At 42.6% G+C, this 24,437-nt stretch overlaps 1 protein-coding gene across 1 annotated transcript in view; it reads right to left on the bottom strand.

The window, feature by feature from the left end:
- LOC129710307 (G protein-activated inward rectifier potassium channel 1-like) overlaps nt 1-24,437 on the bottom strand; it is a 52,938-nt gene that overhangs the window by 25,465 nt on the left and 3,036 nt on the right. The window contains exon 2 of the mRNA XM_055657213.1: nt 1,024-1,240. Within this exon, the coding sequence (XP_055513188.1) occupies nt 1,024-1,240 (217 nt within the window). The remainder of the gene's footprint in view (nt 1-1,023; nt 1,241-24,437) is intronic.

Raw genomic sequence — 24,437 nt, 5'->3', positions numbered from 1 at the left:
CACTCATTTGCTAATCAACCCCCTTACCTATATCCACCTAGCATTTTCCAGGCTTTGTCCTGTCTCTACCTCTCTTTCCCAGCTTTCTGTCCCCTACCACAATCACTCTGAAGAACGTTCCCTCCGCAGATACTGCCTGACCGATTGAATTACTCCAGCATTTCAGGTCAGTTTAGTTTAGTGTCACGTGTATCGAGGTACAGTGAAAAGCTTTTGTTGCATTCAAAGACAATACATGATTACAATCGAGCCATTTACAGTGTATAGACGCATGATAAAGGAATAACATTTAGTGCAAGGTAAAAGCAGCAAAGGCTGATCAAGGATAATCCGAGGGTCACCAATGAGGTAGATAATAGTTCAGCACTGCTCTCTGGTTGTGGTAGGATGATTCAGTTGCCTGACAAGAGCTGGGAAGAAACTGTCCCTGAATCTGGAGGTGTGCGTTTTCACACTTCTATACCTTTTGCCTGATGGAAGAGGGGAGAAGAGGGAGTGGCCGGGGTGTGACTCGTTCCTTGACTATGCTGCTGGCTTTGCTGAGGCAGTGTGGGGTATAAATGGAGTGATTAGAAAGGAAGTCAGTTTGTGTGATGGTCTGGGCTGTATCCACAATTCGCTGTAATTTCTTGCGGTCTTGGATGGAGCTGTTCCCAAACTAAGCTATGATTTGCTCAAGATTCCAGCTTGTTGCTTGTTTCACGTCCCCAGCACCTTTTTCACAGTCCCCAGTTCCTAATAAATCTTTTTATACACCTCTATAAGATCATCCCTCAGCCTCCTGTGCTCTAAGGAATAAAGCTGCAGATCTGTCCACTGTAACTCAGGCCCGCAAGTCCTGGCAACATCCTTGTAAACATTCTCTGCCCTCATTCAAGCTCATTTAAAAAGTGGGTCCAGTGACATTCCACAATGAAAAATCTTAATGAGTAAAAGGACACAGGAGGCAGTTGGAAGTATTATTGATTTTATACAAAGAGGAAATAAAATATGTTAACGACCTGCAGAAATAAACGGACTTACCAGTAGTCTCGACAATTCCTTCCAGTATCACCACAATCTCAAACTGATCACTTCGGAGAGATCGTTGGGATAGATCAAAGAAGGGGCTGGCAGGGGTTATTTCATGGCAAATAGTCAGAGGTGAAACAAGGAACAGCTGGTCGGCACCAGTGCCAAAGCCGACATCCAACTCACACTGATCCAGGGGTAAGAACTCTCCTTCTGGGGTCTGCCTGGACTGAACACATGAGAGATAAAACAATATTATTATTGGAACCAGTTCAGTGTAACTTTCCTGCTTGATTATTAAATAGACCATCCCCTCTTTATACAATCATCAACTTCATCGTTGAAAACATCAACGGGCACGGTGCCTTACGACATTGATTGCAACTTCTACTAAAGTGTGAATGGCCGTTGGCTCGCTACGAGCTCATCCGCCCTTTGACAGGTCTTGGTATTGGTCCTGCTGGGGGTTCACAGCCCCCTCCTCACCTGTCAAACCAGGTGGGGGAGACGGTTTAGTCGCCGACTCTCTGACCGCGTCAATCTACTGTTTCCACCTCTTCCTTTCTTTTTTCCGCCCCCCCCCCCCCCGACATTGGTCTGAAGAAGGGTCTTATCTCCATTATCTCCATTGATGCTGCCTGTCCCGCTGAGTTTTTCCAGCTTTTTTGTCTACCTTTGATTTTTCCAGCATCTGCAGTTCTTTCTTAAACATGTCAATCTGCATCTCATTTATTCACCTCCATGACTGTTTGTAGTTTTCAGAAAAGAAAATTGGTCAGTTGACTTTCATTTTAACATAGAAACATAGAAAATAGGTGCAGGAGTAGGCCATTCAGCCCTTCGAGCCTGCGCCGCCATTCAATATGATCATGGCTGATCATCCAACCTCATTCCTGCTTTCTCCCCATATCCCTTGATTCCATTAACCCTAAGAGCTATATCGAACTATCTTGAAAACACCCTGCAAATTGTCCTCCACTGCCTTCTGTGGCAGAGAATTCTACAGATTCACAACCCTCTGGGTTTAAACTTGATAATTCGTTTGAGTTTTACAACTCCGTAACTTTTTGAATCTCCTCTTTCTTCAGAGATGCTGCCTGACCTGCCAAGTTACTCCAACAGTTTGAAGTGAGAAGTAAGTATGGTTTAGTTCACAGATACAGTAGGTCCAATATTTAACTCACTTCTAGGCAGGAGAAGAGAGCATTCCTTGCAGGCTCCAGAAACAAGGCCCAAGAAACAAGGAACTGCAGTTGCTGGTTTACAAAAGAAGACACAGAGTGCTGGAGTAGCTCAGCGGGTCAGGCAGACTGAAGAAGGGTCCTGACATGAAAGCTCATCTATCCATGTTCTTCAGAGATGCAGCCCGACCTGCTGAGCTACTTCAGCACTTTGTGTCTTCTTGGCATGTAACCAAGAACCAAGAAAGTGAGATTTAATGTTTCCTGGTATAATCTGATTAGGATTTTAGGAAACTAATTAGGATATACAAATGAAAATTATGCTTTCACTCTCATTTGGAACTTTTGATTCTAGAAGTGTAGTTAGTTAGTAAAACTAGGTTAGTAAAACTAATAAGGTCGAATTTAATGTCCTAGTTATGTTATTGAATATACAGGTGTTAACCAGCTAGATTAGTTAATACAGAAGAGTGATAATGGGGTAGAATAACCCAATGGTTATGAAGCTGGAGTGGTAAAACAGAGATGTATAAGTCAGTGTAGCAAGTATCTTTTTTTAAACGGGAATCCATCAATCTACTCTTAGAATGGCAGTTTTAGAATTTGAATTCAGTTTTAAAATATTGGTGTCAGTACACTTGGCACCAACCAATAAATCTATTGGTTTATTTTCAAAACCTATCTTTTTGAGGCCTGGCTTTAATATTAATATTAACTGCTGCTTGAAACAGAGCAGGGAGCATTTCAGTTGCATCAAATACCTACCATCAAATACAAATGATCAGGCAATCCACCTTCATTTTTAACCAGGGCTAGACCTAATGAAAGTGGCATCCTAAAGCTGATAGTGAAAGAAACTAGGCTTCCTGAGTTTAAATTTAGTTTTTGATTTAGTTTTAGAGATACAGCATGGAAACAGGCCCTTCGGCCCAACGAGTCCGCACCGACCAGCGACCCCCTCACATTAACACTATCCTACACACACCAGGGAAATTTACATTTATACCAAGCCTATTAGCCTACAAACCTGCACGTCTTTGGAGTGTGGGAGGAAACTGAAGATCTCAGAGAAAATCCATGCAGGTCATGGGGAGGACATACAAACTCCGTACCGACAGCACCTGTAGTCAGGATCAAACCCGGGTGTCTGGCGTTGAACTGTAACTCTAACGCTGCACTACTGTGCAAAGCAAGATTTGGAAATAGCAGCATCGTAAATAATGAAAGTGTGCAACTAATCTCTGCGGATTTGAGGCAGAGGAGGAACCCTTCCTTGCCCGCTGTTCCATCAGTTGTCACCACCCTCTGCCCTCACTGATGGCCTGGCTTTGCTCTTTACAGCCCAAACACTGGCTTATTACTCATGAAATTAATTTGTCACTTTCCATTGTAGAAATTAACTTGAATAACAAACACGAAAAATAGACCAATAAACCCAATCATCATTACATATCTTACTCATGGAAATGTGTTTCTTTTTGGGAACAGGATGTTCAAAGTGCCATCATTAGTGTTTTAAAGAATCTGTAATTTAACTTGAGTAAAACACAAAGTGCTGGAGTAATTCAGCCGGTCAGGCAGCAGGGACGTATTGATTCTATACGATGTATTGAGTCCGGAACCTTTTTCAGACTCTGTTATCCATTTTCTCCACAGATGCTACCTGACCTGCTGAGTTGCATCACCACCTAGTATTTTGCTCAAGATTCTGGCATCTGCAGGTCCTTGTATCTCCAGCCATTTCACTTACTGACTTCAACACAAACTAAATATTTCCATTTTATACCCAGGAAGGAATGAGTTAAACCTTCAATCACCTACTCCTTCCCCCCACCCCAGTATTTTCCAATGTTAAGTTAATTCATGGCCAACTTGCATCATGACACTAATTGCTTACATCCCTCAACTCCCCACATAACAAAACACAGCAAAAAGCAATATAATGCAGATGCTGGGAATCTCAAATAAAAGCAGAAAGTTTTGGAAATATGTTGCAGGTCAAGCAACATCTGCAGAGAGAGAAACAACGTGAATGTTTCATTGTAATGATCTTTCATTATGATGATCAAACTCTAAAGTTGTTAGCGATAGAGTACGTTTTAAAACATTGAGAAAGATGGGTGAGACAGGATACCAAGAACGTTGAATGAGTTAATGACAAATGACAAAGGGGTAACAGCACAAGATGACAGAGATTCTCATGGAAACTTTATTTCGCCCTCTCTTGACAGATGCCACCTAACTTGCTGGGCAACATTTTCCATTTTCATATACACTAGACCAGGCTGAGGCTACAAGATCATTAGGGGCATGCACAAAGTGAACACTCACAGTCTCTCCAGAGTAGAGGATTCTCAAATGAGAGGGCATAGGCTAATGATGAGAGGGGGAAGATTTAAGAGGGACATCAGTGAGAACATTTTCTACTCAGAGGGTAATCCCTATCCGGAATGAGTTGCCAGAAGAAGCTATCGAAGCAGATACAATTGCGACTTTTAAAAGATCTGGATAGGTATATGGATAGGAAGGGTTTAGAGGGCTATGGTCCGAATGCACACAATTGGACAAGCCCAATGTGCCAGTTTTGTTGCATGGACAAGGTGGGGTGAAGGGCCCATTTCTATACTGCACAGCTCTATGACTAAACGACTCTCTCTGATATGAGCTAAGTCACTATGACTATGACTTTATAATTGAATGAAGCCTTGTAGAGGGTGCTCCAGATAGGATCTAATCAGAACATTGCATAGATGTTGCAACCAAAGATAAATTACTGTAAATACATTTTCCACATTCATACCCTTTAATCAGTTCATTAAAGCTCACTTGCTTATTTTGAAAGATCATTATTAAGATTGAATGGTGATTAGAATTGCAGTTAACATCCTTTCTGCCATCTTGGATAATGAACTGAAATTTATTTCCCACAAGAAAATCATGCAATAAAGGCTTTGAGATAAAATGTATAAAATTAAACCGCATCATAATTAATTATTTCTCAGCAAAATAGTTTTTGTTCTAAACTATAGTATTTTAAATTGGAATTTTAATGGATGAGCAGCTTCTGCAGTGTCAAATTAAATGTTCTAAATACCTAACGCAAACATAGTTACTGAATAAGTCAAATTGTCTCAAACATTAGACTTATTGACATCTGTTATTGACGTAAACAAATTAGACTCTGTTGACTAGTTTCATGTAGACCAGGTAAAGGGTAGAAACCTTCTGAGGAAGGGTCCTGACCCGAAACATCACCTGTCCAGGTTCTCCAGGGATGCTGCCTGACCATCCAGCACTTTGTGTCTATTTTTCCAAATGAATGGTGTCATTGTCAGATTTACCCAGTCTTCTTTATGACTCAAACAGGGATAAGTGACAAAACCAAGCTACAATATAATCATTTTGATATTGAGAGACTGTTCATGTTGGAAAAGCCTTTCTGTGTTCAAAAGGATTCAACTACACCGTCTCAATTCATGTGACAGATAAAGATGCACTGGGTTCCTGTTCTGCTGCTATTTACTGCCATTGTGATGAATTTACTTCGAACATCAATCACTGAGTTGGAAACAGGCATGATGGATGTCTGCACCGCAGTAAAATGATCATACTGTTACCAAAGTAAAGTCAATCACAAAATGTGAAGAAAGAAGGTGAGAATATAAAAGAACCTGCAGCAATTTCACCCAGTACAATGAAGTAAGCTCCTTCAGAGAAATGTGGTGAGCTGCTGCATATAAAATAGGTGCATTAAATCAAACTCAGTAATTTATAGCATTGCGGTCACCAGACGTGACTGACAGGCTAATTAATCATCTTTACACCCGTTGGGCATATCTTTCACTTGAAAGGTGAATGTTCAAAAGTTGCATACACTGAGGGTGCAACTCCTCAATAGTATATCGTCTACACGGTTACAGGTCCTTCAGTCCAACTTATTCATGGCAACCACTGTGCCCCATCTACACTCGTCCTGCCTGCCTGCATTTGGCCCATAAACATATACTATCCATGTACTTATCTTAATGCTTCTTAACCGTTGCAATAGTACCTGCCTCAACTACCTCATCCAGCAGCTCATTCCATGCACACACCACCCTTTGTCCTTCTAAACCTTTCCTATCTATGTACCAATCCGAAATAGTTGAGCTGGATAGGCAATGCAACATAAGTTTAGTTAAAGATCCTCTGTGGCAAGTGTCACTTGTATTGAGAGGGGCAGGGTGAGAACTATCAGAGTGTGGTGGAGAGGACATTCGTAGTCTATGAATAGGGTAACAGCATGCTAATTGGTAGGGGTTAGAAGTTGGGTCTATTATTGGAGCCCCCAAGAGATTGCTGGATCAGGGGGTGAAAGTCAAAGGCTGGGATTTTTCTTGGCGTTTCCTGAGTACAGTCATATAGTCATGCAGCGCTGAAACAGGCTTTTCAGCCCAACTGGCCCACTCCGACCAACAAGCTCCATCTACATTAGTCCCACTTGCCTGCGGTTGGCCCATATCCCTCTAAATCTATTCTATCCAAGAACCTATCTAAATGCTCTTTAAATGTTGCCTCAACTACCTCCTCTGGCAGCTCATTCCATACAGCTACAACCCTTGTTAAATAAAGTTACCCCTCAGGTTCCTATTTCATCTTCCCCCCCCCCCCCCCCCCCCCCCCCCCCCCTCACTTTAAACCTACTGGTTCTCGATTCTCCTACCCTGGAAAAAAAACTATGCGTTTATCTGGTCTATTCTTCTCATGATTTTGGATATCTCTAGAATATCATCCCCTCATCCTCCTGCGCCCCAAGGAATAGAGTTCTAGCCTGCTTAAACTCTCCCTATAGCTCAGGCACTAGAGTCCTGGTAACATCCTCTTAAATCTTCTAAAATATTGAGAGAAGCATCAGAGAGAGAGTGGGGGATTCCTGTAATAATGGCACTTGGAAAGACCTTGGAGAGATGAAAGCTAACCAGGGCATGCATGAGAAAGGTCCCGATCCAGCTTTGCTTTGAGTAGACCTTGTTCTCCTAGGAGTGGCCAATGGTGCTCCACAAGGGCCGTGGCATGGGCAATGATATAATCACATCAGGTGCATAAGGGTGACACGTACCAGGAAGAGCCTGGCCAACTTCATAAGTAATGCAGGGAAGTCCTAGAAATGGTCCTCATCAGAATTCTCTTCGGATATAAAATGCTATCTAATTACATAGTGTTAAAACAAAGCAATGCGCCATTGAACCCCTCAGCAATTCTACTTTGTGTATATGATTATGCATTTTAAAATTGAATGCAAGGGGTCTAACCCTTCAATGCAATGCTAATACCCTTCACACTTCTGAGACTTAGTTCCCCCCCCCAACTGTTCTCGCAGCCAAACCCAACACCTATAGTCCCAGTTTGGACAGCTTGCAACCCAGAGGTATGACTATTGCATTGTCAAGGTACGTGAAGCCAACAGTTGTGAACCTGGGTTTTAGGATGGACAGTGACTTTAAATTAGATCGCCAAATATGCGCGGTGGTTAAGTCCAGCTTCTTTCACCTAAGGAAGCTGGCGAAGGTGAAGCCCATTCTCGAGCGGCAGCATTTTGAGGAGAACTTTAGGATCTAGGGAACGCGCTCTAAGTTCTTCACTGGCTCGTCTCCAGTTGGTTCAGAATGCTGCTGCTCGCCATCACAGGGACTCGAAAGAGGGAGTGTATCGGTGATTCTGGGCCTCCCTGGTGGTGCATCGGGTTAAATTTTTGTTTATTGGATTTGTTTTTAAATCTCTTTTTACCTCTATACTCCTGCCCGGTATGAGCTGCTCTGGAGGCGAGGCAACGAGGCTCAAAGCCTTTCTGTTCAGACTCGAAAGATCTGAGACATGACAATCCAGTGTTAAAACGCATTTGGCTACTTTACTGCCTTACTTTACTTTACTTTTATTTTACATGTCTTTACTACTACTTTTATAAAGGAACTTTTATGTCTACAGTGATGGCACTTTGTTGCAGCTTGTTTTTAAAGTGCTCTATAAATAAAATTATTATTATTATTATTATTATTGATTTCTCTAATTACAAGTAACCCTCTGCATCCCCTCTCTCTCCAATGACCAACTGCGTCCTGTTGGTCTGTTTGTAACTCGACAAGCCCACAGCCACCAATGGACCATCTTTCACCTTTCCCTGATACTGTGGTTTTTATTTCATCCCTTCATCAAAATGCCTTTCAAGCAATATCTACATATCTCTCATTTCCCTTTACCCTGACTCTCAGTCTGAAGAAGGGTCTCGACCCGAAACGCCACCTCTTCGTTTTCTTCAGAGATGATGCCTGACCCACTGAGTTAGTCCAGCTTTTTGTGTCTACCTTCAGTTTAAACCAGCATCTGCCGTTCCTTCCAACACCTAGAGTCTCAGTCAGGTACCGGTTGGATCGACGTGCTCTCCGATCACCTTTACAGGCTCAAGATGGCGGCGCTGCCTTAGCAGCTGCGGCTCGCCTGCAGTCCGTTTGCTTTTTCTTTTTTTTGTTTGGTCTTTTGTCCTGTTTTTGTTAATTTTTGGTTTTATTTTATTATGTTTGTATGGGTGTTAGACGTGTTTTTGGCCTTTTGCACTTCTCTTGTTAATGTCCGTGCTGTTGCGCCGAGGCCTAAAACCCAGCGGCAACAACCGTTCTGGCGGAAAGTATTGAAAACTTTGCAGAGCAGAGGGAGGAAGAGACAGAATTCAACTACAGTCAGGTCTTTTCACAACCACAGGATCTTAATTTGTGTTTACTGGGGGCATTTTTATTATAGATGACTGCAGGCAACGAATTTTTTGTTCAGACCGAAAGATCTGAATGACAATAAAGGCTTTACTTTACTTTACTTTACTTTATAAAGGAACATTATGTCTACATGAGGGCTCTCACAGTCATATCCCCTTCTGCAGTCTGCCTGCTACCAATGACCAAAGCAAGGTCTGTTTGTAGACAAGATTACTGGATCTTTCAACTACTGTGGTTTCAACCCCTTCCAAAATGCCACAAGAAATATCTGCAAAGTTAACCAAGTCTGAGATTTGCAATTGCATTAAGCAGTAGGCTGGATTGGAAGCAAGCATTGGGTCCTCATTAACACTACCCTACACACACCAGGGACAATTCACATTTATACCAAGCCAATTAACCTACAAAACTGTACGTCTTTGGAGTGTGGGTGGAAACCATAGATCTCGGGGAAAACCCACACGGTCACAGGGAGAACATACAAACTCCATACAGACAGCACCCGTAGTCGGGATTGAACCCGGGTCTCTGGCACAGTAAGGCAGCAACTCTATCGCTGTGCCACAGTGCCACAAAAGATGTGAATGTATACAAGGATGCTTGCAGCCTTTCATTTTTCCAAACTTTCCACTATTATTGAATTATATCCTGAAGTGCTGTGACGATAATAAAGTAGGGAGTGCAGAAAGCAATTTGCCCCCCAGTGAATAGCTAGATTTAATGACCAGATCACTTGTTTTAATTATGTCAACTGGCAGATAATTATTGGCTCGAACATGAGGGCCGATAGCCCTGATGTGCTTCAAAATAGTGCCATGAGATGTTGTACATTGACTTGGGGGGGGCTATCCATCCTTGGTTTAACATTTCATCTGAATGTAGGCACCCTTAGAAATAGTGTGCAGTCTCTCAACAATTCACCACAGCGTCTGCGCAGGTTTTTGTGCTTAAAGGGCCTGTCCCACTTGGGCGCCATTTGCGCGTCATTTACGCGACATCATTTATGTGTCACGACGCATGGCGTTCATTATGCGCGCATGGCGCGTGGTGAGGCATGGTGGCGTAGGCAGTGATGCGCGGTTGCGCGTGGCACCCCAGGATTTTGGGATTCACAAAATCTTCATTCGCCACCTGCATGACACGCAAATGACGCCCAAGTGGGACAGGCCCTTAAGTCTCTGTGGCAATCCTTGCGCCCCAGAATGTTCTCGCTTACAGACAATAGTGCAACAGCAGCAAACTGAAGCCAAGAAAAGGAACCCATTTACTACTGGGGCAGCACAGTGGCACTACCTGTAGAAGCCACTGACTTGCAGTGAAGGGACTCGGTTTTGATCCTGACCTCAGGTGTTGACTGTGTGACGAGCTCTTTCTGTGACTGCGTGGGTTTTTTCCAGGTGCTCTGGTTTCCCCTCACATCGCAAAGACACAAAGGCCGGTAGGTTCATTGGCTGCTTTAAAATTGTCCTTTTTGTGTAGGTGAGTGGTAGAATCCAGGGAGAATTCTTGCCAATATGAAGAGAATAAAGATGGATTAGATGAGTGTGGGATAAGTGTGACTGTATGGTACAGCGTGGACTCAGTGAACCAGAGGGTTGTGTAGTTTCCTTGCTGTATCTCTCTATGAATAAATGATCAAGTAACCCCTGGCCTGTAAAGAGTGGATGTGAAAGTGGGATAACATAGTGGGATAACATAGAATCCATGTGAACAATTGGGTGGCATGGTGGTGCAGCGATAGAGTTGCTGCCTTACAGCGCCAGAGACCCGGGTTCGACCCTGTCTACTGGTGCTGTCTGTACGGAGCTTGTACGTTCTCCCCGTGACCTGCCTGGGTTTCTCCGGGAGGGATCTCCCGTTTCCTCCAAAGACGTGTTAATTGGCTTGCTAAAATTATAAATTGTCCCTAGTGTGTGTATAGGATAGTGTGTGGGGATTGCTGGTCAGTGTGGACTCGGTGGGCCGAAGAAGTTGTTTCCACGCTGCATCTCTAAACTAAACTGAACTATAATTAATGGTGAAGGATGGTTGGAGGGAACTTGATGGGCTAAAGGGTCTTCTTCCATGCTGTATCTTTCAATCAATCTTTTAATCAAATCCCCCTCGCATCCTCTGACAACCGGTCTCAGAGCGGCACAATCTGATTCATGGGAGTAAATGATTTATCCAACTCCTGTGTATTTGGTTCATTTGGCGGTGTAGATCAAAAGACAAGAAAAATTAGTACATGCTTGGTAATATTGGAGAGATGAGAGTGCCTGATTCCAATGGGACATCGTAAGGTACATTCTATCAAAGATCACACTAACACTTCACTGAGACTGCACTTGCCTCTGTAGTGCACTGTCAAATAGCAGTCAATCTGAAGCTTTTTCCCCATTTCAGATAATGATATCATAGATGGCAAAGTACGAACAATGTATTGTTTCATGGTGCAAGCAATAAAAACAGAAGTATTAGCATTTGAACTAAGATCTGAAGGAAGTTGCTATAGCTACTGAGTGATTGTTCCATACAGTGCTGCAGAATTAATCACTATTCAATGATGAACATGCATAAAAAGTAAAAGAGATCTCAGTGAAACCTCCAGTAGCATTTAAGAAAACTACTAAAATGCAGGAGGCTGAGGGGTAATCTTCCATAGTTGTACAAAATCATGGGTGGAATAGATAGGGTGAATACAAAAAGTTATAATCTCCAGGATATGGAAATCAAGAACCAGTGGGCTTAAAGAGAGAGTTAGATTTAGCTCTTAGAGCTAAGGGAATCAAGGGATATAGGGAAAAAGCCAGAATTGGGTACTGATTTTGGATGATCAGCCATGGTCATATTGAATGAGGAAAGATTTAATATGAACCTGAGGAGCAACTTTTTCACCCAGAGGGTGGTGAGTATATGGAACGAGCTTGTTGTTGCAGATATGATATCAACAATTAAAATACATTTGGATGGGTACATGGAGAGGAGAGATATAAGCAAACACAAGCAATGGGTCTCGCTGAGATGGGGTATTTTGGTCAGCATCGAAGAGTCCGGCTGAAATGCCTGTTTCGGTGCTGTGTGATTCTGTGATTCAGTGTAACAATCCTTTTGTTATCAGTGCACCAGTGCGTGCCATCTTTTGAATTAAATAAGTGGTATGTTACATCAGGGACACAAAACAAAATAAGATGCAGGACACACAAATAGCACTTTAAACGGTGTTTAAAATTATACAGCTGGATATTCCATGTTGTTGCTCTCAGATTTGCAACCTTTTATTCACGTTGAAATTGGTCATTACAGGAAAATGAAGCAATTAGGGCCTTTGATCACATTGAATCGAAGGGCCGAATGGCCTATTCCTGACTCGAAGGGCCGAATGGCCTACTCCTACACCTATTGTCTATTGTCTATCTATTGCCCCTTGAGAACGTGATGTTGATATGCATTCTTAAACTGTTACACTTTCTGAAGAAGGCACTTCTACAGTGTTTTTGGTGTGAGCTCAGGATTATAGAATGGAGAACACAGAATAGCATAGCACAGAATCTACCAGAAGTGACCCCTATCCCTCCAATCCCTATCCCTCCAATATCCATGTGCCCATCTCAGTGCCTCTTAAATGCCACTGTTGAATCTGCCTCCACCGCCATCAATGGCAGCGCGCTCCAGGCACCCACCACTCTCTGTGTGAAAAAAACTTGTCCCGCACATCTCCTTTAAACATTACCACTCTTACAGCGGTGATGTGGCATCATTCAGTCAGATCGCATCTTCCTGGGTAGTGGTCATCTTCTTTGGTGTTCATTTATCCAGGCAAGTGGGTCCATCGCGCACCAAACTTGTGCCTTGGGGAAGATGCAAAGTCTTTGGGGAGTCAGGAAATGATGGAGAAGCAAAAATAGAGTCACGAGAAAATGCAGATGCTGGAATCCTGACTAAAACACAGCATCGAGGAAGGGAATGCACAGACGCCATTACGGGTCGGAACCCATCTTCAGACTCCGACTGTCCTTTTATCCACAGTGTTAGGAGTGTCCCCAGGATGTTATGGTGAGTGACTCATTGTTTCTGGCACTGGTGGCGGTTACCGATAGGAGGAGGTCAGAGTCTCGTTTGGAGGATTTGGACATTACTCACATTTCTGCGGCATAAATATTTATTGTCACACATCGGGACGGAGTACATTTCATGCTTTCTCCAGGCAGACACAGCAGCTTGGTTAACTCAGGGAATTGTCTCAATTATCTGGAGCAATGGCACTCCAGCTTTCAGCAAGAGATGGGCAACTGTTATCTTCATAAAGTTTCATGACCCACAGAACTGTGAGACTACTGCATATGTGTGTGTGATTAGATCTATGCAGAAATTAAAGTGTATAATGATTTCTCTTCGGTTGAAATTCGTGGTCATACAGCATGGAATTAGGCCCTTTGTCCTTACTTGGCCATGCCAATCCAGATGCCTGATCTAAGATAGCCCCATTTATCTATGTTTTGCTCATATCCTACTAAACCTTTCTTATCCATGTCCTGTCCAAAGGTCTTTTACTTTTACTTTACTTTAGACATACAGTGCGGAAACTGGCCCTTCAGCCCACTGAGTCCGCTCTGACCAATGATCACCTCGTGAACTAACACTGTCCGACACACAAGGGACAATTTACAATTTTACTGAATCCAATGAACCTACAAACCTGTACGTCTTTGTAGTGTGGGCGGAAACCGGAGTGCCCGGAGAAAACCCACGCGGCAGTGGGTTTATGTTGTAAATCTTCTAAGCAGTCTTTCCAGCTTAATGGCACCTTTGCTATAGCTGGGCGACAACAACTGAACACAATTCTGCAAGTGTGACCTCACCAACATCTTGTACAACTGTAAAATAATGTCCCATCTTCTAAACTTAGTTCCCTGGCTGATAAATATCAGCATGCCTAAAGCCTTCTTCATTACCCTATCACTCTTTAACACCAATTTTTGGGAACTATGTACTTGCTGTTCTGGGTTCCTCTGCTCTACAACACTCCCCAAGGCCTGCCCTTCACTGTGAGGTCGGAATTAGATCTGCACAGGACCATGTGTTTTGATCCTGACTTCCCAAAATACAACATCTCACACACATAAACTCGATTGACTTGAGGATTAGTAGAGGGAGCTGTTTAAAGGTTGGCATGGACATGGTGGGCCAGTCGACCTGCTTCTGTACTGAATGGCTTTATGATTCGTTGATTCAATGAGACACAGCTCTGTAAACAGCGTACAGTTTAATTCGGCCATGTGTCAAGACTTTAATAGCTTCAACTAGATTAACTCCATGAATCACAAAGCAAATGATTTTCCGTCTCACACAAAAGTAATCTGAAGTGATATGTGGCACAAAGACATTGTTGTACACAGGCTTTCAAATGCAACATCTAAAGTCTTTCAATTTTAAAAAGACATGACAACAATGCTGGGATTTGAATCAATTGGATCTGATGCATGGAAATGAGCTTCCACCACAACACCACAAACAGAAGACTTCTGCCACTTTAGGAAAGGAGAGCAGAGAAACAGTGGCGGACTGGGTGTAAATATATTGGTTGCCAGGAGACAAAGGGGGCCCACCCACAACTACAATGCTATCATTTAACAGGGGCCCACTTGCCATCACTTGCTATCACTTCATCAGGGGCCCACTTGCCATCGGGCAAGCTGACACCCTGGCCAGTCCGCCACTGCAGAGAACGATCACGAGAGAATTTACAAGGATGTTGCCAGGAATAGTGGGTCTGAGCTATAGGGAGAGGATGAGGAGGCTAGGAATATTCCTTGGAGAACAGGAAGATGAGGGGTGATCTTAGAGAGGTATATAAAATCATGAGAGCAGTAGATCAGGTAGATGCACAGAGCCTCTTGCCCAGGATAGATGGATCAAGGGCCAGAGGACATAGGTTTAAGGTGAAGGGGAAAAGATTCAATATGATTCTGAGGAGTAACGTTTTTACACAAAGGGCGGTGGGTGTCTGGAACAAGCTGACAGAAGAGGTAGTTGAGGCTGGAACAATCGCAACATTTAAGAAACAGTTAGACAGGTACATGGATGGGACAGGTTTGGAGCGATATGGACCAAACGTTGGAAGGTGAGACTAGTGTGGCTGGGACATGTTGGCCTGTGTGGGCAAGTTGGGGCGAAGGGCCTGTTTAAACGCTGTATCTATGAGTCTATGAGAACATTGAGGATATTGGCACAGATGGAGCAATATGGTGGCGCAGCAGTAGAGTTGCCTTACAACGCCAGAGACCAGGGCTCGATACTGACTACAGGTGCTGTCTGTATGTAGTTTATACGTTCTCGCTGTGACCTTTGTGGGTTTTCTGCAGGCGCTCTGGTTTCCTCCCACACTCCAAAAATGTACAGGATCACGTGCAGATGAGATTAGCTATCTCAATGACATCTATTATAAACCGACTGACTTCCATAGCTATCTAGACCACTTTTTCCCCATCCTGCTTCCTGTAAAGACTCTATACCCTACTCCCAATTCTTCCGTCTGCGCCGCATCTGCGCCCAAGACGAGGTGTTCCATACTAGGTCATTGGAGGTGTTCTCATTCTTTAGGGAACGGGGGTTTCCTCTTCCATTATAGATGAAGTTCTCACTAGGGTCTCCTCGATCTGCTCTGCCCTAGCTCCCCCTCCCCCCATTCATAACACGGACAGAGTCGCCTTTGTCCTCACCTTCCACCCCATCAGCCGTCGCATATAGCACATAATCTTCCAACATTTTCACCACCTCCAATGGGATTCCACTACTAGCCACATCTTCCCATCTCCACCCCTTTCCGCTTTCCATATCTTCCCACCCAAACCAACCCCTCCCCAGGTACTTTCCGCTGCAACCATAGGAGATGCCACACATATCCCTATACTTCCTCCCTCAAATCCATCCAAGGACTCTGACAGTCTTCTCAGGTGAGGCAGAGGTTCACTTGCACCTCCCCCAACCTCATCTACTGTATCAGCTGTTCCAGTTGTGGACTCCTGTATATCGACTAATCCAAGTGCAGGCACAGCGATCATTTCGCTGAACAGTTCCACTCATTCCGCCTAAACCTACCTGATCTCCCGGTTGCTCAACACATTAACTCCCCCTCCCATTCCCACACTGACCTTTGTGTCCTGGGCCTCCTCCATTGTCAGAGTGAGGCCCAGCGCAAATTGGAGGAACAGCAGCTCATATTTCGCTTGGGTAGCTTACACCCCAGCAATATGAACATTAACTTCTCATAGCCCTTGCTTTCCCTCTCTCTCCATCCCCTCCCCCTTCCCAGTTCTCCGACTGGTTTTACTGTCTCCGACTACATTTTACCTCTGTACCGCCCACCCCCCTGACATCAGTCTGAAGAAGGGTCTCGACCCAAAACGTCACACACTCCTTTTCACCAGAGAAGCTACCTGTCTCTCTGAGCAACTCCTGCATTTTGTGTCTATCTGAGATTGGTTTAACATTATGTTTAGCACAGACACTGTCAGGCAAAGTGCCTGTTCCTACCTATGTTCTAAGTTTTTAATATAGAACAGCGTAAAAGCCCTGATATTCTTTCACAATTAAGTAATTTTCCAACTTTTTCAGTGCCCTGACATACGAGATATATTGAAATGACAATTGTTGATAAGTATATTAGTTGGGCTATGCCTGATAATAGTTCAGAAATTAAATATGTACATACATTAATGCAAAGTTAGAAAATAATTTACCATTTCCAAGCAAATGTAAATAGTTTAGCCAACAGGCATGATGTATTTATTAACAATATGTTATTCCTATGTTCTGTGTACTGTAACAGTAGTGTTTTAGATAGACCAGCCCATAAAAAAAACCTATACCCTTCATTTGCATAGGTAAGGTACCAAACCTTTTCTTTCAGGACTGTCAGCCATGATCATATTGAATGGCGGTGCAGACTCGAAGGGCCGAATGGTCTACTACTGCACCTAATTTCTAATTTCCATGTCACAGAGATCACGGGGTGGGAGATTGCAACCTTCACGTGGTCTGCCCTGTTTCCACGAATGCAATCAACCCGTGTGCGCAATCAAATAAGATCAATAGAACAAGTTGGCCTACAACTTTAGGCCGTGCATGCCATACGCAAGAAGAAGAAGACAGAGATCATAAGATCAGACATTGGAGCAGAATTAGGCCATTCAGCCCTTGGAGCCTGCTCCACCATTCAATCATGGCTGATCTATTTTTCCCCTCCAAACCCCATTCACCTTGTCTTCTCTTCATAACCTGTGACACCTTTACTATTCAAGAACCTACCAACGTCCACTTTAAATATTACCCAATAACTCGGCCTCCACTGCCCTCTGTGGCAATGAATTCCACAGATTCACCACACTTTGCTAAATAAATTCCTCTTCATCTCCACTGTGAACGTACGTCCTTTTATTCTGAGGCTGTGGAGCTCTAGACAACAGCATAAGCAAAGTCCAGTCCTACATCTTTCAGGCCTCATGTGCTCCTTGCAATTGCCTCTCACGACAGCAACTACACATCAGTAATCCAGTCACACTCAAGGTTAAAATTACAAACTGAGACCACATCAGATAGAAACATAGAAATAGAAACATAGAAATTAGGTGCAGGAGTAGGCCATTCGGCCCTTCGAACCTGCACCGCCATTCAATATGATCATGGCTGATCATCCAACTCAGTATCCCGTACCTGCCTTCTGTATTGTAAATACAGGAATCAGGTAACCTTTTCCACACAGAGTGGTGGGTGTATGGAACAAACTGCCAGATGAGGTAGTTGAGACTAGGACTATCCCAACGGATAGATGAAGGACTATCCCAACAGATGAAGGTAAAAGTATCCATCCCAATACTGAAGAACATCAGTGTCCCAGTCAATCTTTTTCCTCATAGCTATCTTAATGGATCATTTATTTTATTTATTTATTTCAGAAGTTTAAGCATGCACTCCGGCAGCTGTGCCTGACTACATTAGAACAATGACTGAACTTCATTGTCTGTGAAATGCTTAAAGGAGGACCTCAGGCTTTCAAAAGCACAACAGAAATGTCTTCAGGGAGCAGTTTGCCTTTGGGTACAGGTGTGCAAGTGATCTGGTGGCTGGATGCAGGTGCAGGTTCATGAGATTTGGATAATTGAATGTCAGGAGCTGAGAAACATCCACAGCCAGTACACTTTCATAGCTTAGAACCAACAATCTAAGACAAATTCCTCTCTGCTTCTTTGGATAGTATATACCCTTTATCATGTGTCTGTACACTCTGGATGGCTTGACTGTAATCATGTACATTTTTGCTGACTAAATAGCACACAACATAAAAGCTTTTCACTGTACCTCAGTACACATGACAATATTAAACTAAGTGAAACAAAACTAGTATCAAGCATCTTGAGTGCAGGAAAATGCAGAGTACCTATTACATTTCACTCTTGCCTTGTACCTGATAAATAATTGCAAAGCCTTAGGTGTTGGGATGTGATTTTGTTTCTGGTATCATTCTGTGGCACAATTAGCAAATAGCAGATTTTGAAACTTCCAATTATTTTACGGCAAAGTGCTGTCTAAATTAATTATAGGAAAAGTAATTCCAGTAAATCTTTTCAAATACAAAGAAAACTTCTCATTATCGCTCACACAAAGCATCCTGACTTTGAAATATACTGACAATTCTTCACTGAGTCTACATTCGGAAGCTCCCCAACAGCCTTCACTAAGACAACTTTGATTGTTTAATTGAAATTGATTGAAAGATATAGCTTAGAAACAGACCCTTTGGCCCAACGAGTCCACATCGACCGTCGATCATCCGTTCACTCTATTTCTATGTTATCCCGCTTTCGCATTCACTCGCTACACATGAGGTGAATTTACAGGACCTATAAACCCATGCGTCTTTGGGATGTGGGAGAAACCGGAGCACCCGGATCAAACCCAGTTGGTCACAGGGAGAACGTGCAACCCCCACACACACCAATTGAGGTCTGGATCAAATCTGTGTCTCTGGCACTGTGAAGCAGCAGTTCTACCATTCGTTCAAAAAGGTAGTTGAACACAACTAATCAAAGATGGACACTTAATACTAGCCTTCCTGGTAACTTCCATATCCTGAAAATAAGTCAATAAACTATCCCTAAATTTAGTGTGTTTTGGAATATTTTTGAACTCGTAAGAAAGATTATAGTGCCACCAGAGAATAGATAGTGAGTTGAAGGTTCCTGCCTAGGAACCGAGGATCACAGTGTTAAAATAAAGGGTTGAGTAATTGTTGAGGAGAATATTCTTCGCTCAGAGGTTGGTGAATTCACTGCATCAGATATTCTAGAAAGAGTTTAATAGCTTTGTAGATATTAAGGGAATCAATTCAGTCTGAAGAAGGGTCTTGACCCGAAACGTCACCCATTCATTTTCTCCAGAGATGCTGCCTGTCCCACTGAGTCACTCCAGCATTTTGTGTTTATCTTTGATTTAAACCAGCATCTGCAGTTCCTTCCTACACATTAAGGGAATTAAAGATCATGTGGTTATAGAGTCCTAGAGTCATTCAGCGTGGAAACAAGCCTATCGGCCCATTTTGCCCACACCGGCCAACATATCCCAACTACACTAGTCCAACCTGCCTGCATTTGATCCATATCCCTCCAAACCTGTCCTATCCATATACCTGTCTAACAGTTTCTTAAACGTTGGGATAGTCCTAGTCTCAACTACCTCATCTGGCAGTTTGTTCCATACACCCACCACTCTGTGTGGAAAAAGTTACCCCTCTGATTCCTGTGAAATCTTTCCCCCTTCACTTAAACCTGTCTTCTGGTCCTCGATTCACCTCTCTGGGCAAGAGAGTCTGTGCATCCACCCAATCTATTCCTCTCATGATTTTATACACCTCTATAAGATCACCACTCATTCTCCTGCACTCCAAGGAATAGGAGGGCAGTCACGGTGGCACAGCAGTAGAGTTGCTGCCTCACAGCAAAATGCAGTGACCCGGGTTTGATCCCGACTACGGGTGCTGTCTGTTCTCCTCGTGATCTGCGTGGGTTTTCTCCGAGAACTTCGGTTTCCTCCCACACTCCAAAGACTTATTTAATTTGCTTGATTAAAAAAAAAGTAATATTGTCCAAGTTGGCAATATGCAGAGTACTGCCCTGCCGACTACACAATTCAGAAGGTTCAGAATAGAGTCCCAGCCTACTCAACCTCACCCTGTGGCACACACACTTTCGTCCTGACAACACCCCCATGAAACAGGGTAGAACAGGAAAATGACACTGAGGTAAAAAGATTATCTTATAGAATCTCCGTGTCACAGAGGACTGGATGCACTTCTCCACTTCAGTTTATTCATATGAAAGACTCTACCTCAACAGGTTGCGACTCTCTGAAGTTAACGGAAAGTGGTTACGATTTGTAGTCAATTCTTTCATTTGAAAAGGAGAAAGGATGTTAGTTTGAAATCAAAGCTTCCCTGACATTGCATGGTAGTCTTGGAGACAGATTGTAAGAAATAGATCCTTGCCCGCATTGTGTTCTCTTCAGCAGAGTGCGTTGCATGTACAATGGGACGAGCATACGGAGAAGGGAAAATGGTTCAATTCATGAGGCAATTAGAAATAAATAGGAAATGCCACTTTTGATTAGTGGACAGAAATGTCAATTCAAGCTTTGAAAAGGTTAAAGAGTTTAAATTATCTTGCCAATAAAAAGCATGGACTCTCATGGCTGAAAATGCAGGATCAATTCTAAGATAACTGATCATGAATCTCATCATAATTATGGTAATAAACTATTTTTTTTACTTTTCCTGACATTTCCTTTCGAAAACAATTTTGATAAAAAATAACCAATTTCCGTGACCTCTACTAGATTTGTATCTATGTCTTATTCCAACAATTTATTTTATGTTAATAAATGGATGCAGAAGCTTTAAATGCAAGACTTTCTGACCTATAAATGAAATGGTTCCATTTAACATCATTTTGATTTTTTTTTAAATTAAATTAAAAATCTATTAGTTGCATATTACAAAATAAGTCTGAGACAAAATATATGATTATCACAAACTATTTCAAACGTTTCCATAGAGATAGGCATGAATTAATTTCAAAACCATTAGTAATTGTTTTTTGTGTTGAATTTCAAAACAATAAGTAATTGTTTCTTGCGCCTGCATTGGTTTCTATTGGTTTTTATTCATGCAAACATAAAAAGAAATCGAGACATGAAACTATCTTTTATGCCCACTGCACATTGGATTAGCTACACATCTTTATAACAAACTGGCTTTGCAAATAGATTTAAAAATCATATACATTTTATTATAAAACGATTTCCAGCAAAATTGAGACTAGAAATCCCAGGTTGTAACAAACTGTAAACTAAATCCTCAGTTCTATTTAAGTCATATAATTATCGTTTTCCATAATGTGTTAGACTGACAGTGCAATGTAAACATTAATTAAACATTTGTCCTTTATTTACCATTTATTATGATCTGTATTTAAGTTTAAGGATTGTTCACAGGGTGAGAGGGAGTCACAAACAAGCAACTACAAGATAAAGGACCGCTCTTTTAAAGATGAGGTTCGTGGAGGTTTATTCTCTCCACAGGTTGTGAATCCCTGGAATTCTCTGCCCTCGAAGATGGTGAGAGCCAGATCATTAGATGTATTTCAGGTGGAGAAAGATAAATATTGGAAATATCAAGTAATTGAGGTTTTGGGGGAACTGATGCGCAATGGGCCGGCATTAATCAGCCATGAATGTCAGGGCAAGCTTGAGGGGTCTATTCGGCTGGCATCAATCAGCCATGATCGTAATGAATGTCAGGACAGGCCTGAGGGGTCTGGTCCACTTTTCCTTACATATCTTCTTGTGATAGCTTTATTTTCTCTCCCCCAAGTTGCCTTTGGCACTTTCTTACTTTAACATTTTCACATTCGTTAATATTTGAAAATGTAATTAAATTGCCTGACACAGTAATGAACTACAAGCATCCTCCTGAATTCACTATTGATTTTGGTGATTGGAAGGTGCTCAGTTTTCTGTTAATGCAGTAGATATCTTCACACCTTCGAGCTGTACAAAACAGGACTTCGACATGACTGAGTCAGCCTGGGAAATGGAAATCAAATAATAACACGGATGCTAAAACTCGGATACAAAAAAAACAGAAAATCCTGGTAAAACTCAGTGGGCATAAAAGGGATAGTCAATGTCTTGGATGTGTGAGCCTTCACAAGTTCATAAATTCATAAATTATAGCTGCAGAATTAGGCCATTTGGCCCATCAAGTCTACTCCGCCATTCAATCTATCTTTCGCCCTCAACCCAATTCTCATGCCTTCTACCCATTGCCCCTGATACCTTCATCAGAAGTGATAATTCTGACAAATGTTCAGACCCTTTCTGCAGATCATGCCTGACTTGCTGAGTTTTTCCTACATTTTCTCTTTTTATATCACCCGATGTTACGTTGAATGTGGTGGCCCATAAACTGCCCAGTAATTTCACCAGATCCACTGGATGCCTGGCAGTGCTCACTGGGAAAAAGGGAGTGGCACAGATTAACTTGTTTTCAATTTCAGCTAAAATGTAGAACTTCCATCTGTACCTTACAAGGGGTAAATTATTGAGCTCAGCTTTGGGGTGGTGGTGGACTGGTGGAAAGGCAGAAATCCCCACAGGTCGGATGTCCCTGCTACTACATTGATACTAGTTTATTGTTGTCATGTGTACTGAGATGCAGTGAAAAGCTTTTGTTTGTGTGCTTTCCATTAAAAATCGTACTATACATGAGTACAATGTAGTCACACGCAAGTACAACAACTAGCGCAAAAAGAAAAATATCAGAATGCAGAATATAATGTTACAGTGTTATAGTTTTACAGTTACGGAGGAAAGGTCCTAGGTCTGCAATGAGGTAGTTTGGAAGATTGGGATTAGGTCCAAGTTTATGGGTGGTTCTTTCAGTAATCTGAACACGGTGGGGAAGAAGCTGTTCAAGCTTTTGTCTCTTGATGGGAGACAGGAGGTTAAGATTCAAGAGTCAAGAGTGTGTTATTCTCATATGTCCCAGATAGAACAATGGAATTCTAAAGGGCCCGTCCCACTGTATAAGGCAATTCAAGAGTTCTCCCGAGTTCTCCCCTGATTCGAGCTCGTGTAATGGACGTAGCGGGTACGTAGGGCTCGTACGAGTAAAAAAAAACAATTTTTTTCGACACAAGTATATTTTTACTCGTGGACATTTTTCAGTGTTGATAAAATGTCACGAGGTTACCGGATTTCCCGAGAACCTACCGTTACTCGTACGAGCCGCTACGTGACATCCGCGAGCTCCTACGTACCCGCTGTGTACATTACACGAGCTCGAATCAGGGGAGAACTCGGGAGAACTCGGGAACTCTTGAATTGCCTCGTACAGTGGAACAGGCCCTTTACTTGCAGCAGCACGACAGAATATGAAAACATAGAACACTGTAAACAATATAATAAATGAGACGGAGAAACAAAGTTCAGTGTATGTATAGATACCCATACTCACAAATACACATATATGTAGATTATATATATACACACGTACACATACACACCAAAAACAACAATAATAGTGCAATAATAACAAATAATCATAATAGTCTATGTAGTTCAGAGCTTATTTGAGTCATAGAGTGATACAGTGTGGAAACAGGCCCTTCGGCCCAACTTGCCCACACCGGCCAACAATGCCCCAGCTACACTAGTCCCACCTGCCTGCGCTTGGTACATATCCCTCCAAACCTGTCCTATCCATGTACCGGTCTAACTGTTTCTTAAACAATGGAATAGTCCCAGCCTCGACTACCTCATCTGGCAGCTTGTTTTATACACCCACCATCCTTTGTGTGAAAAAGTTACCCCTTGGATTCCTATTAAATCTATTCCCCCTCATCCTTGATCCTACAGTATGTCCTCTGATCCTCGATTCACCTACTCTGGGCAAGAGACTACCCGATCTATTCCTCTCATGAATTTGTACACCTCTACAAGATCACCCCTCATCCTCCTGCACTCCATGTTGTAGTGGTAAGGGAATGACTGGGATGAAAAGGGTCCTTGGTAATGTTGGCTGCTTTCCCGAGGCAGCGTGGAGCTGATGATGCGGGGTATAGTCTCTATTCTACCTGTCGGGTATCAGATCAGCCTCAAGTCAATAGCTGTGCTCTAGTCTCCAGAGTTGAATAGCCAATGGTTTAAATCTCATTCAGGCCTTCTATTTCAATTGATATTTCACAGCAGCTCTGAAGACGTTGCACTGTTGGGAGTATGATCATTTATACATGAAGCATTAATCAATATTCTGCCCACCCTTTTCAGCGGGATACATAAAGCTCTCCTGGTGAAGGTCCTCAAATTAATCCATCGACATGACCTTATTTTGTGATTGACCTCATTACTACTGGTAGGGCCTTATAACACATCCATTCCCTGACATGTTACACTATAACAGTGATTG

The sequence above is a fragment of the Leucoraja erinacea genome, chromosome 27, assembly GCF_028641065.1.
Source record: "Leucoraja erinacea ecotype New England chromosome 27, Leri_hhj_1, whole genome shotgun sequence".
Taxonomy (NCBI): domain Eukaryota; kingdom Metazoa; phylum Chordata; class Chondrichthyes; order Rajiformes; family Rajidae; genus Leucoraja; species Leucoraja erinaceus.
Note: the sequence above shows the minus strand (reverse complement) of the source record. Positions and strands in the feature narration are given on the sequence as shown.